This window comes from Protopterus annectens, chromosome 7.part0 (genome assembly GCF_019279795.1).
Source record: "Protopterus annectens isolate FY-2018-M chromosome 7.part0, PAN1.0, whole genome shotgun sequence".
In the NCBI taxonomy this organism is placed as follows: Eukaryota; Metazoa; Chordata; order Ceratodontiformes; family Protopteridae; genus Protopterus; species Protopterus annectens.
The window spans coordinates 245,804,016-245,816,597 of NC_056739.1; the positions used below are offsets into that span (position 1 = coordinate 245,804,016).

The 12,582-nt window shown below is 36.3% G+C and overlaps 1 protein-coding gene across 1 annotated transcript in view; it reads left to right on the top strand.

Moving 5' to 3' along the window:
• Nucleotides 1-12,582, top strand: part of LOC122805933 (extracellular calcium-sensing receptor-like) — a 52,185-nt gene that overhangs the window by 9,428 nt on the left and 30,175 nt on the right. The window contains exon 3 of the mRNA XM_044076177.1: nucleotides 8,485-9,321. Coding sequence (XP_043932112.1) covers nucleotides 8,485-9,321 — 837 coding nt within the window. The remainder of the gene's footprint in view (nucleotides 1-8,484; nucleotides 9,322-12,582) is intronic.

The following is a 12,582-nucleotide window of genomic DNA, read 5'->3' on the forward strand; positions in this document are numbered from 1 at the left end:
ACTGTATCATTTTGAAATTATCTATTGTCTACTTCCTGTCTGCAGGTGATCTAGCCTGCTGGAGTTGGGGAAGGTTGCTAATTGCAGCGCAATGCCAATTAGTGGGTTTGAGTAATGGAAAGCAAAAATGCAGCAATGCATCCTTTTTGACACTGAGAATGCCTGCATCCTGTCCGCAGACATCTGCTTTATATGTAGGCCATTAGTGCAGGTTTGCATGATGGTAAACATTGGGTAAATGAGACAAGCAAAGCTAAAGTGGTTTTAGCTTTGTGAGCAGTGTTTATTCAGTTAGATCCTTAAATGACAAATGTAGGCCTTGAACCATGATCTACAAATAGTATATGCTGTGAGAATCAACATGTCTAGCAGATGTGCTACACATACAGGTGATTCACAGATGCAGTTGATGCATTGCTTATCAAAGAAGCACATAATATGACATTTATTGTGTTTATCCATTTCCCATGTTTGCGCTAAGCAATGAACCATGCAAATACTGGGATTAAAAGAAAAAAATTGATAAAATAAACAACACTACGAATTACATGTTAGTGCACATGACATATTTTCATACAAATTTGGGTTTGAACTCTCACACAAATGAACCTTAAAGACACAGTAAGGGCACCTTATCCCTTTTGCCAAAGAAACAGCTTTACAGCAGAGAATGAAAATCATTGTGCATACAAGCAAGTACAAAACTGTTCACAGTATTAATAAGACATGTACACTTCTTTGTTGCTTGCACATGTATTAATTTCAGATGTAGTGCAATGAGTGATTACACAACTCTTTATGACTATTGTTTGCAAAAATTTGAGCAATAATCTAAGACATTTTTTATCATTCTCCTTAAAATGTGTGAGAATATGAAATGGCAATAATATATAGTTTTCAACAAATGCAGGAGAAACTGGATATTACTGAATGGAAACTGTGAAAAGTGTGCTGCTTACTTCTATTTAAAACCTTGATAAAATTACTTCTACACTTTGTAAGTGTAACCTGGTTGACACACACACTGGGGGTAAGGGAGTCTAAATTGCTGTTGTGTTATCCTTCTCCCTACCAGTAGTCATTCACAGTTGTAATCCATTAGCAAGAAACACTGAGGGAGTGCCTGAACTATATTTACATATGCTACACAGAAGCAAGATTTTAGGATTTAGCATTTCTAATGAGTTCACACCTCATTTTCATCTTCACCTTGCTCACAGGCCTGAATCTACACTATAAAAAGGTAGCCATGTAGCTAGGGAGCCTGAAGGTGAGGAGATTTGTTTATGTGGATAACACAGAAGAAGATTGCTATTACTCTGGATTTATGTGCACAGAAGACTACTGATCTTGATAAGGTATGATTGTTTCTTTCATTTATATACTGAATACGCTCATATGTCACTAGGAAAAATATATATATGGGTGTCTGTGTGTTGTGTGTGTATGTGCTTGTGTGTATAATGAATGGGTATGTAATACTACCTGCTGCCCACTGCCCCCAATTTATGTGAAAAGTGCAGTGGTCTCATATTCCATACCACTGACAACCAAATAATATACAAGAGGCAAATGGCCATAAGCTTTTATAGTAAAAGCTTGCAACTTGTAAAATAGCCAACACATACCACACAAAACAGCACTGGCCAGCTGCAGAGCAGAGGTATAATCACTGGTTCCCCAGTTGTTTACAAGCATCAGAGTAAGCTGAGTGATTTCCAGTTTAATCATTTCAACAGTAACTGAAACTTGGCCAAGCTAATCTTGCTCATAAAACATGTAATATTTCCAGAGACAATTAGTGATATTTCCCCAGTCAAATTACCCCTCCCTCTGTTTTGAGTAATACTGTCACATCTATAACACTGTAATATACCAAGAGCACAATTTACTGTTTACATTTACATTTAAAATAAGTTAATTATTAAATATTGGTATGGTAGCAATAATTCAGGCAGTAACTCTTCATAGGTCATAAGATAACAGCTGAGACATTAATAAATCAATACCCACAACCTTTTTAGTGGAAATAAATCAGATTGAGCAATGCAGTTTATAAACTCAGATACACAAGTGGCTATAAATATGTGAAAAGAAATACAAAATGCATAATTTTATACAGATGGATGGTATATAGAAGGAATTTTCTAGCAATGTATCTGAACATCTCACATCAATAGCTAAAGATATATTTGAATTTCTAGATGCCTCTGACTTATAATTACAAGCAGCAGGTGTGCAATTTATGCTAGCGTACTTCATCTCAAGCTCTTAGAAATGTAATCCACTTGTACTCTTTTCACAAGCAAAACAGAATGAATTTTAATAGTATTTTTTCTATACTTATGTCCACGTGAGTATTTCCTGTCTGGTTTAAGTCTGGATGATACATTTCCTTTTTCTCTAACTAAAGAGTGCTGTGGATTTGAGAACAACCTAAGAAAGATAATGCATTCTTTGATGTCTTAGTTACTGCAAATGTGTATTAATTTGTGAAACAGATCTAGTTTCAGTTTCTCAGAGTCCTGCTGCATTTCTACTAGGAATTACAAACTTAGAGAAATTATTTTTTTTACTTGGAAGAAACAAGCAGTTTTATGAAAATTCAAATAATTATACTTGGCTAGCATAGTACCACTTTTCTACCTTTTATCCCCATTTTACAACCAACCTTGATTAATGTTTATAAACACCAAAATCAAATCTTATTGGTACAAATGCATTTTAAGTTACATTTCTCAGTCCACTATCCTGATAAACTATCTGCCTTTGCATTACTAGCACTACCTTAGTGATTGTCATATTGTTTGACTACAATACCAAGCTCCAGCTAAAAAGGGTTGATATTTTGTCTACCTGCTCTGTCATCATTTTAAGAGATTCTGATGTGCAATGTCTAGGAACTATTCAACGCATATGCAAGGCTAAAGTTTTTGGAGAGTCCAAACCATACCCAAACATTTCTTCCTCACAGATGCATGTGATTTTTCCCTTGGTTGAAATCTATAACTAATGCACTACTGAATATTCTGAGTAAAGCCTCAAGAACATAGCTTGGACAATCTACTTCTACTACAAATATCTGGATTATAATCATTACTAGCTAACACAAGGTGGTTAACTCAAACCTTACTTGAAATTTTGGAATGTCTGATCAAAATAAGGAGCCTAGATAAGTTTATTGGGTATAGTCTTTCAAGTATTGTCTGCAATAGAATTTAGTGTAATAGTCTACTGAGGTACACATATTCTGTAATGATGACTATATTAAAGAATGCTCCAACTTTCTTTTTAGTAACAGTGGTATGCATTATCTGACTAAATTATTGCCACCACACACTTGATGATCTAGACAAGTTATGCCTTTATTACCTACCTGGCACTTATGCCCATTAATTGTCAACTAATGCCTTTTAATTTGTTCAAAATCCACCTGGTGTGTCACAGGTGTTTCTCTCAGGGCTGACAAAAAATGTTAAATATCAGCCATTTAGGTCATATTATAATTGCCAACTATTGTTAGGGTGCAATCTACTAGCCTCTGGAAAGATGCTGGACCACTGTTTGTTTAAAAGTATGTTTTGTTTCATTTACGCAACCTAAACTGGGCAATAAATCCTGATCTCTCCCTTGTCACACATGTTAAGGGTGCTTACTATTAACTCTTAGGTTAATAGTGGTCAAATATGTAACCCTATCCAGCTGCTCTAATGTATAGTCTGTTCTTGGCATGGGGTATGCATCTGTGTCTGTGTGATTATTTAGTTTCCTATAGTCTAAGCAAATATTGGTGTTTCCATTATTTTTTAGCACCCACACCACAACTGAGATCCATTCACTGTTCTTCCTGCATTGTTTGTTTGACTTGCTCAGGTACCCTATACATAGGGCGTATAGTAGGTGTCTTATTTCTAGCTTGATAGGCTCCTATGTGTTCATATGCTAACCCAGTTGGATTTGACCTGGCTTAATAATGACCATTTTTCTTAAGTCTAGTATTACTACTCAGATTTCCTAAACCTGATTTTGTAGTAGTTGCTGTGATATTTCTGCCTCATTGACTGAAGCATCTTCCCAAGCCTCACTAAGAAGCACTACTTCTGGATTCCTGTCACATTCCTCTTACAAATCACTGCACATACTGAGCACTACTGCCCTCTGTCATAATAGGGGTCATTATATCAACATGGTATACTTTGTTTCAACATCCTTTCTGATATATTAACTCAGTAATTAACATAATCTAATTTTCTTACAATGGAAAAGGTTCCTTCCATGTTTCCTGCAGCTTATTTTGTTGATTTGAAGCTATATCTCTGAATATCTACATGTTTGGGTTCTATCTCCACAGTTGTTCCTGACATTTTGATGTTGTTGTTTTTGTGTGGTACGTGCTTCTCCTACAACTCTGTTTGCTACTTAAGGTTAGCCCTAGAATACAAAACATACTCTAGAAATGATGTCTTCTAGGAATTCTATCCACATTTTATTGTCATCCCCAAACTACTTGTTTGAAGATGGTAGGGAGTGTTTTAAGTGCTGTATGCCATAGTGCTTCTGCAAACTGTTCAGAGGATCTGATATATAGTTTGTTTCTCTGTCTGTCAGTATTTTTCCATTGAAACCCACTCTAATGAAAAGATCTAAGAAACCACTTACCCATTCTGCCTTGATAAAAGACAAAGCCATCACTTCAGATTATCTTATAGCCTATTCTATGACTACCTGGATATACCCAATATCTGCGGTGTCAGGGTGCTACAATATCAACAATATCTATAGCTATACATCATTTTTTGAGGGAAACTGAACCAATGTACCCTTAGTTTTGTTAACCTTCTCACTCTGAGCAGCACCCTGCCACCTTTTACAATGCTCAGAAAATATAATTTTGCATAAGCCAGTCTTTTGCATTCTGTATTTCCGAGTGTCCTGAAAATGGAATATCTTGGATTATGACCATAACTGCTTAAATGGAGAACTTTGGAGATATCAGCTGTTATATCTCTTCTTCATTATCTTATTTAGAACTCCATTCATTGCACAACAATCTCTTTTCTCTGAATACAACCTCTTTCTTCACTTGACAGCCTGGGGTCTCCTTGCCTGAATCCTTCTTTTCATGTTAAGTGGGATCTGACAGCTGTGTTTGTCTGAACTCATTCTCTGTGGTACTCTTCTGGTTCCCCTTTCAGTGGATGTATAGCATTTCCAACAGCTGTGTTTTGTTTTCAGAGTTGTTGCACTCAACTATCTCTTCAGAGGAAGCAATGATTGCAATCAGCCATATCTTCCCTTGAAGTAGCTGTTTCAGAATATGGTCATTACCTTTTGATAGCTGTGGCTCAGTTTCACCACCCTAATACATTACCAGCCTCTGTTAGATGGGTATTGGATAGGTCATACCTCTCCGCTACATTCCTCATGCACTTGTCATGCTTGCTGCATGTAAATGCATGCAAATAACATACAGTTTCATCATTCATTATCAATTAGAACATCAGACAGGAAACTACCAGACACAGCCACCTGCTTGTCTTCCATATAGACTTTAACCAATGACACCTGAAAAGGTGTCATCCAATGGTCCTAAATGGAATAGACTGCCCAAGAAAGTAATGTTCCTTTCTAACAACTGTAGACATAACAGTAGCCATTTCTGTTGCAGTATCCCTGTTAGCAGTGATTAATTTACCTTCTACCATGTGGGTACATGCCCTCTTGATAATATGAGATAGATGAAGATTAAAGATAACTCATCAGTACCGTGATGTCACATCTGTTAGCTCCCTCAAGTTACTTTCGTTCCATGCTGTATCACTATGGACATTTGGGTTGTGCATTACTTAGCTGGTTGCAATGAAAACATTTTATTCCAAGACCTTAGCATGTGCTTGTGTGAGCATTTTCCATCACTGCATGTGAAGGCTGCTATGAATGTTTAGATTGCCTCACAATTTCCTTTATACCCATTTGTAGTACTTCAGTTTTTGGCAGCTGAGCAGCATAGTATGGCTGTAGGTCACCATTTTTTGTCCACTTTCTCAAACAGTCTTACACTCCTGATCTTAAACAGTTTCTTGTGTTCCAGTACAAAGTACTGAGCACTTTTATCCTTATCATAAGGTCCTCCAGCATTACAAAAGTAGTAATGTGCATCCATTAATCCTCATATAAAAATAATTGCTTATGTCTTTAATGAAATCACGATCACTGTCATTTGTCTTCCATTTAAGTTCTTTAACCTTGTTTCTTTTAAGCTTCAGGGTGAGATTACAGCATTCAAATGAACAGTTTTTAACTTTGCAACAATATCAAAAATGAGAGTTGGACATTTCTGGCAAAGCATCATTATTGATAAGAAAAGGAGTTAAAAACCTCATCCATTGCATTGTCAATTTTATGTTAACTAGACATTCTTTGAAATGTCAAAATAAAACTGTCAGTATAATCCACTGCTTTATACACAAAGACATTGAAGAATACAAGTGGTGTAATACCTTTTACTGGACCAACCTAGGTTTTGCAATTACTCAGGCTTTCAGGCTGATGCAAGCCCTTTGCCATTAGTTATTAAGTTAGTGATGCCAGATTCAATAGTTAAATATTCACTTGGGTCTCAAACGTGGAATTTATAATGTATTTCCAATTTACTAAAAAAGATACATAAATGCCAGTGTGAAGGAGAAGAAAGAGAGAGAGAAAGTAGAGCTTGGATGTTCAGTGTGGCTTTACACCTCAATAACAGCGTGTGTGTGTGTGTGTGTGTGTGTGTGTGTGTGTGTGTGTGTGTGTGTGTGTGTGTGTGTGTGAGTGTGTGAGAGAGACAGAGAGACTGAAGCTATAGAAGGCAAGGTCATGCCATGGTATAAAATCAAAAATTTGCATGCTACATTACAAATCAGTGTTCATTTAGCACAGAAGATAACAGCTCAAGAGATGATTAGATGAGAAAATAAATCACAATGCAAAAGATGTGTAGGCAGATTAGTTAAATCCAGAGAAGGAAAACAAAAATATAATTTTAATTTATTAGTCTCTTCAAACAAGCAATCTTCATAAGACTGAAGTTTTGCTTAAAAGAAAATTTATATCTACAATAATATCCAGTGCTCTAGTGAAGTCTTGTGTTATGAGAAAGACAGAGACTTCCAAAAATAAGATATCAGATTAGAATATAATAATATTCTGTGCAGTTATTACATTACACTTGTTGTGATCTAGCTAAGTAAAGGAGAAAGAATAAAAAATGAGTTGCTTTATCAATTTAAGCTTCAGGCAGATATCTCTGTAGAGCAGCATTACAGGACACAGTTATTTTATACTGTTAAAACTGTTTATGTTTTAGTTTGTTTTTTTAAAGGTAGGCTGTTTCTCAGCATGTGTGTTACTGTGTCAGTTATGTTGTTTTCAGTCTTTTGTGGTCGATATTGTTACAGTCAACCTCGGGTGTGTTAGATGAAATGTGGTACAATTACATTGTATACATATATATATATATATATATATATATATATATATATATATATATATATATATATATATATATATATATATATATATATATATATATATATATATATATATATATATATATATACAGACAAACACACAGAAGAATAGACAGATAAATGGATAGAGAGATAAAGCTAAAGATATATGTTATGGAACAAAACACAATGAGTATTGTAATGGGGTCAAATGCTGTCATACTCTGGTTTAAAGACTAGGAAAGTAACTTGAGAGGATTTGCATGTTCTATTACCCTCAACGATCAGTATTCTCTCCATATGAAAAGGGCGTCTTCTTGTTTTATTTAAATCAAGTCCAATTTTAAACGTATTAGTGGCATTACATAATAGGAGTGAGCACCCTATAATGTACTTTTATCTCTAGTGAGACAGTGGTAATTGGGTATGTGTGTGAGCACACCATCCTGCTTAAAACGCTAATGTGAATGTACTTACCCTGGCTCCATAGCACTGAGGTATGAAGTCCTGACTATGACCTGGTTATATTCCTAGATTGAGTAGTAGTACTGGCACTGGTCTAGACAGGGGGGGAGGCATGGGAAGGAATGGGTTTAATGACTCACTGACACTTAAGAGGGAGATGGTGCCATAATCATGAGCTACAGTATTATTAATGTTAATGTTTGAGGAGTGGGGCACATCTGACAATGCATGTAGTGATGGAGTGGTATCATTAGCTCTGCCCAGTTAGGACATGACAATAAAGCTTGTCTGGTGTACAGGACCATTGCATGAGATGCCATAGACTGTACTACTCCACTTCCTCATGCATCGGTTGTATAGTTTAGGGCATAGTGCTGGGAAAACTTAAAATAGAATGATGTAACTGGGCAGCTAATGCTCAGCTGGGGGGCATACAAATGGGGAAAATATAATAGGTACATATAGTTAAGCTTGGTGATCTTTTATTTATACTTAATCTCTGCTAACTGAAACATACATATTCTTTCAGATAAGCTATGCTGCAACTCGTTCTGTGTTCAGTGATAAGATCCAGTTTCCCTCTTTCTTCCGTACTGTTGCGTCAGATGTAAATCAGGTCCGTGGTATGGCTAAAATGATGAGGTACTTTGGATGGAACTGGGTAGGAGTCATTGGTGCTGCTTCTGGCAATAATGTAGAAGCTGTCATGACTTTAAAGGCTGAACTTTTGAAAAATGGTATTTGTATTGAGTTTCTTGAAATTCTTTCCCTAGACAATATTTATAACAATGCCGGTCAGATAATTGAGATAATCAGGAAATCAACAACGAAAGTCATTATAAATTACGCAGTTGTTCAGTATGCAGCCCCTTTCATCGAAGAGGCTTACAAACAGAATGTTACAAAAAAGCTTTGGATTGCATCCACATATTGGTCGATTTCTCCAGATCTGTCAAAAAAGATCAAAGATGTTCTCAATGGTTCAGTTGGATTTGCAGTGCACAGAGGCCTAATCCCAGGCTTCAATGAATTCCTTTATAATATTCATCCCAGCAAATTTCCTGATGACCCTTTTGTGAAAAGATTTTGGGAAGAAGCATTCTCGTGTAAGTGGCAACACACTGAAATGCTACAGTCATCATTAGCTAACCCAAGGAGTGATGTATCTCAATGTACAGGAGAGGAAAAACTGGAGACACTGGACACCACAGTGTTTGATGTGAATAATTTCAGATTTACGTATGGTGTTTACAATGCTGTATACTCATTGGCACATGCCTTGTATAATCTGCAGAAATGCATACAGACAGAAGGGCCTTTTAACAATGGCAGCTGTGCAACACTCAGGAACTTCCAACCATGGCAGGTGAGATGTATTATATTTTTCATGTCTGTTTGTGCAAAATGTAGATCAGTCAATCTGAAGGCAGTAATATTGAGTGCTGATAGATACAGTAAGACCAGAACAGATTCAGTGTACATAGTTTCACTGTCTTTTGAATGCTTTATCCAAATATCTTGGCATGTTTTTAAATATATCACAGATTATGCATCATCTGAAGGCAATTCAATTTATGTTATGTCTGACCAGTTTGTGATAGCCTTACCAAATTCCTTTTCCATACAATCATATCTTATGATTCCTTTTTGTACATTATCACCATTTAAACTTACTGATGCAAACCTGAGTATTTTTTTCCTGAGTCATTTTAGGTATTAATCAAGGACCAATTTTGTTTTAGCCTTTAAACACTTGGAGAACCTGTTATGTCAAAATTAAAAGCTTTGCATTATTGATACATAAAGGCACAGAATAATGTAGCTTGATCATTTTGCAACCTGAACATTTAGTCAGGTTTTCAGGAACAAAATAAAACAGATCAGGTGAATAAAGGTAGGTAAAACCAACAAAACGAGTCACCAAAAAGCAGAGATAAAACCAATAAAACACAGCCATAAAATAAATCCATTTATTTGATAAGTGCTTTTGTGCACTTACTATGTACTTCTTCGGACCATATAAAAGCAAGCAAAACATACGCTTAAATACCATACAAATCAACAAAACAATTAATGCAAAAGTCCACAAGCTCTCAATAATAGCTTTAAAGGTATATCACCATTGAAGCAAGAAGCTCTATGTGCTTGAAATGTAGTTATCCATTTCGTTTCTGCCACTTCAACCCTATTAACAATGTCTCCCCCTATAAAATCAGACAAATAATTGCAAGACAAAAAAAAACTAAAACTATCATCTCTAAAAGCTGCAATATGTTTATGCAATGCACTTGTAGTGTAATTATAATGGAAATAACCAATATGCTCTAAAATACGCTCTCTAAAGGAGCGATTAGTCTTCCCAACATAGAAACGTGTAATCATTGCAATAAGTCATATGTCTTCCCAACATAGAAACATGTGCAATCATTGCAATAAGCCAAATAAACAAGATTAGAACTAGTACAATCTGCATAAAACCTAGTTATAAATCTATATATATATATATATATATATATATATATATATATATATATATATATATATAACACACACACACACACACACACACACACACACACACACACACACACACACACACACACACACACACACACACACACACACACACACACACACACACACGCACACGCTACACACGACATATACTATACACAGAGAGAGAGACTTACTGCATGCAAGCTTGGGCATAGTCTGGGATTGGGCCTTTTGGGATTATCTAGGAAAAGGGCCTTTGCCAGTACTAGGAAAAAGAAACTGTTTGGAAATCTGGTATAAAAGTATGCGAAGTTGTGTAGGAAGTGAAGAATATGGGCTGTTGCCTTTAAGTCAGAAACCAACATCATCTCAGATCAGGATCTTCCTATACCATATCAAGTAGGAAAGAGTAGTTAAGTGGTAGTTGCATGTAAAACAAACTTGTACTTAAATATATGGGCAGTAGGCCCCTAATACTCTCTGTCCAGTAGTACCCTAATACTCTCTGTCTGACAGTCTGAAAAAGCAAAATCCCACTGCTTGTCTGTGTCTAAAGGTAAAGGAAAGCAGCCAATGGCAGCTCTTCTTCACATGCACAGCCAAAATTTTTTCTTTTTAATTAATTCCCGAAAAAAACAGAAAGAAATGCAAACTTTGCAAACATAACACACAGAAAACAAAAACCTCACACACACACACACACACACACACACACACACACGCACACACACACACACACACACACACACACAGAAAACAACAAAAGCTACTAAACAAAAACAGCAGCAACTGTCAAATGATGTCCATCCAAATAACGAAGGATGATGGAAGGACTTCAGCAAAGTGCAGGTCTTACTACAGCGTACTGTAGAAATGAAGTGGAACTTTGCACAACAGTACTCACTTCTCTCTCAGTAACCACTACTGGGCATAAGCATAGATTCCTAAAAGAATAAAAATCTGTCATCTGTCAGGAGGAACCCTGTCTCACATAGCCCTGCTCTTTCATCTAAAAATAGAAAAATCATCCAGTTTGTAGGTGTGGTGGCCTGCTTTTTTTGCTGCCTAAATTTTCCATTACCCCACAGATTCCGCCTTGTGGTAGAAGAGAAAAAGGCCCTGGTGATATGCACCTTGCTCTCCGCCAGGGGAACAATACCAAGGTGGTGGAAAAAAAAACAAAAACATGAGACAAAAAAAACATGACTTGACTTGTTTATTGCAAGGACCTTCCTTCCTTACCCCTAGAAAAAACACAAAAACTGCTTTGTTGGGTTTTGGCAATCAATGAGGCATCCTGTACTATACAGGGCAATTATGCAAGGCCTGATTTTATCCTTAGGCTTTGGAAAGAACAAAGGGAGAGAACAGAGATTAAGAGAATTTGAGAGGATTGAACCCTGAGTAACTCTAACTAACTTATTCTTTATAAGTATATATGCAAAAGGGACTTTTCCATAAGGACCATCCATATTAAGAACTTAATATTCAATAATGAAAAAAAGTAAAATGTCAATTTGAACAAAACATATTTGAGATCACATGAAGGAGGAATTTGCTTGGGAGGGGGTCTCATATACAACACTTCTTTCATAAGCTGTTTTACCAAAACTGAAGAAGAAAAAAAGAGGGATCCACAGGCAGACATGCAGAGATGGCTGCTACTACAACTTAATGAATGCAAACAATAAGCTATACTGAAGTAGTTCACACAGGTATTTCAAGACAGAGGATATTAATTTCAGTGGACCCCCTGTTTCCATTTAAGCACCCCTTAGAAAACCTCACCAGTTTATTATTAATACAAGGTTTTCTACTAGCAGGTTTTCTGGCTTCCTCTAAAACCTGCTGCACATTATGAAACAAATGGAGCCAAGATTGAATCATCCAGGCTTTCAAATGAAGTGTCTCCAAATCAGGGATATACCAGTTGCTCCAAAGACATTGTGAACAGATCCTGAGTAACAGGAAGTTTGTATTAATTGCCCTTGGCTAATGCTATTAAAAAGGAGAACAAAGATTGCCTGATCCAATAGGGTGTCATCACAATCATCTTTGGCATTTCTCTCTGAACTTTAAGAAGAACCTTCTGAATCAGTGGAAAGGTAAAAATGTACACAGGAACATTCCC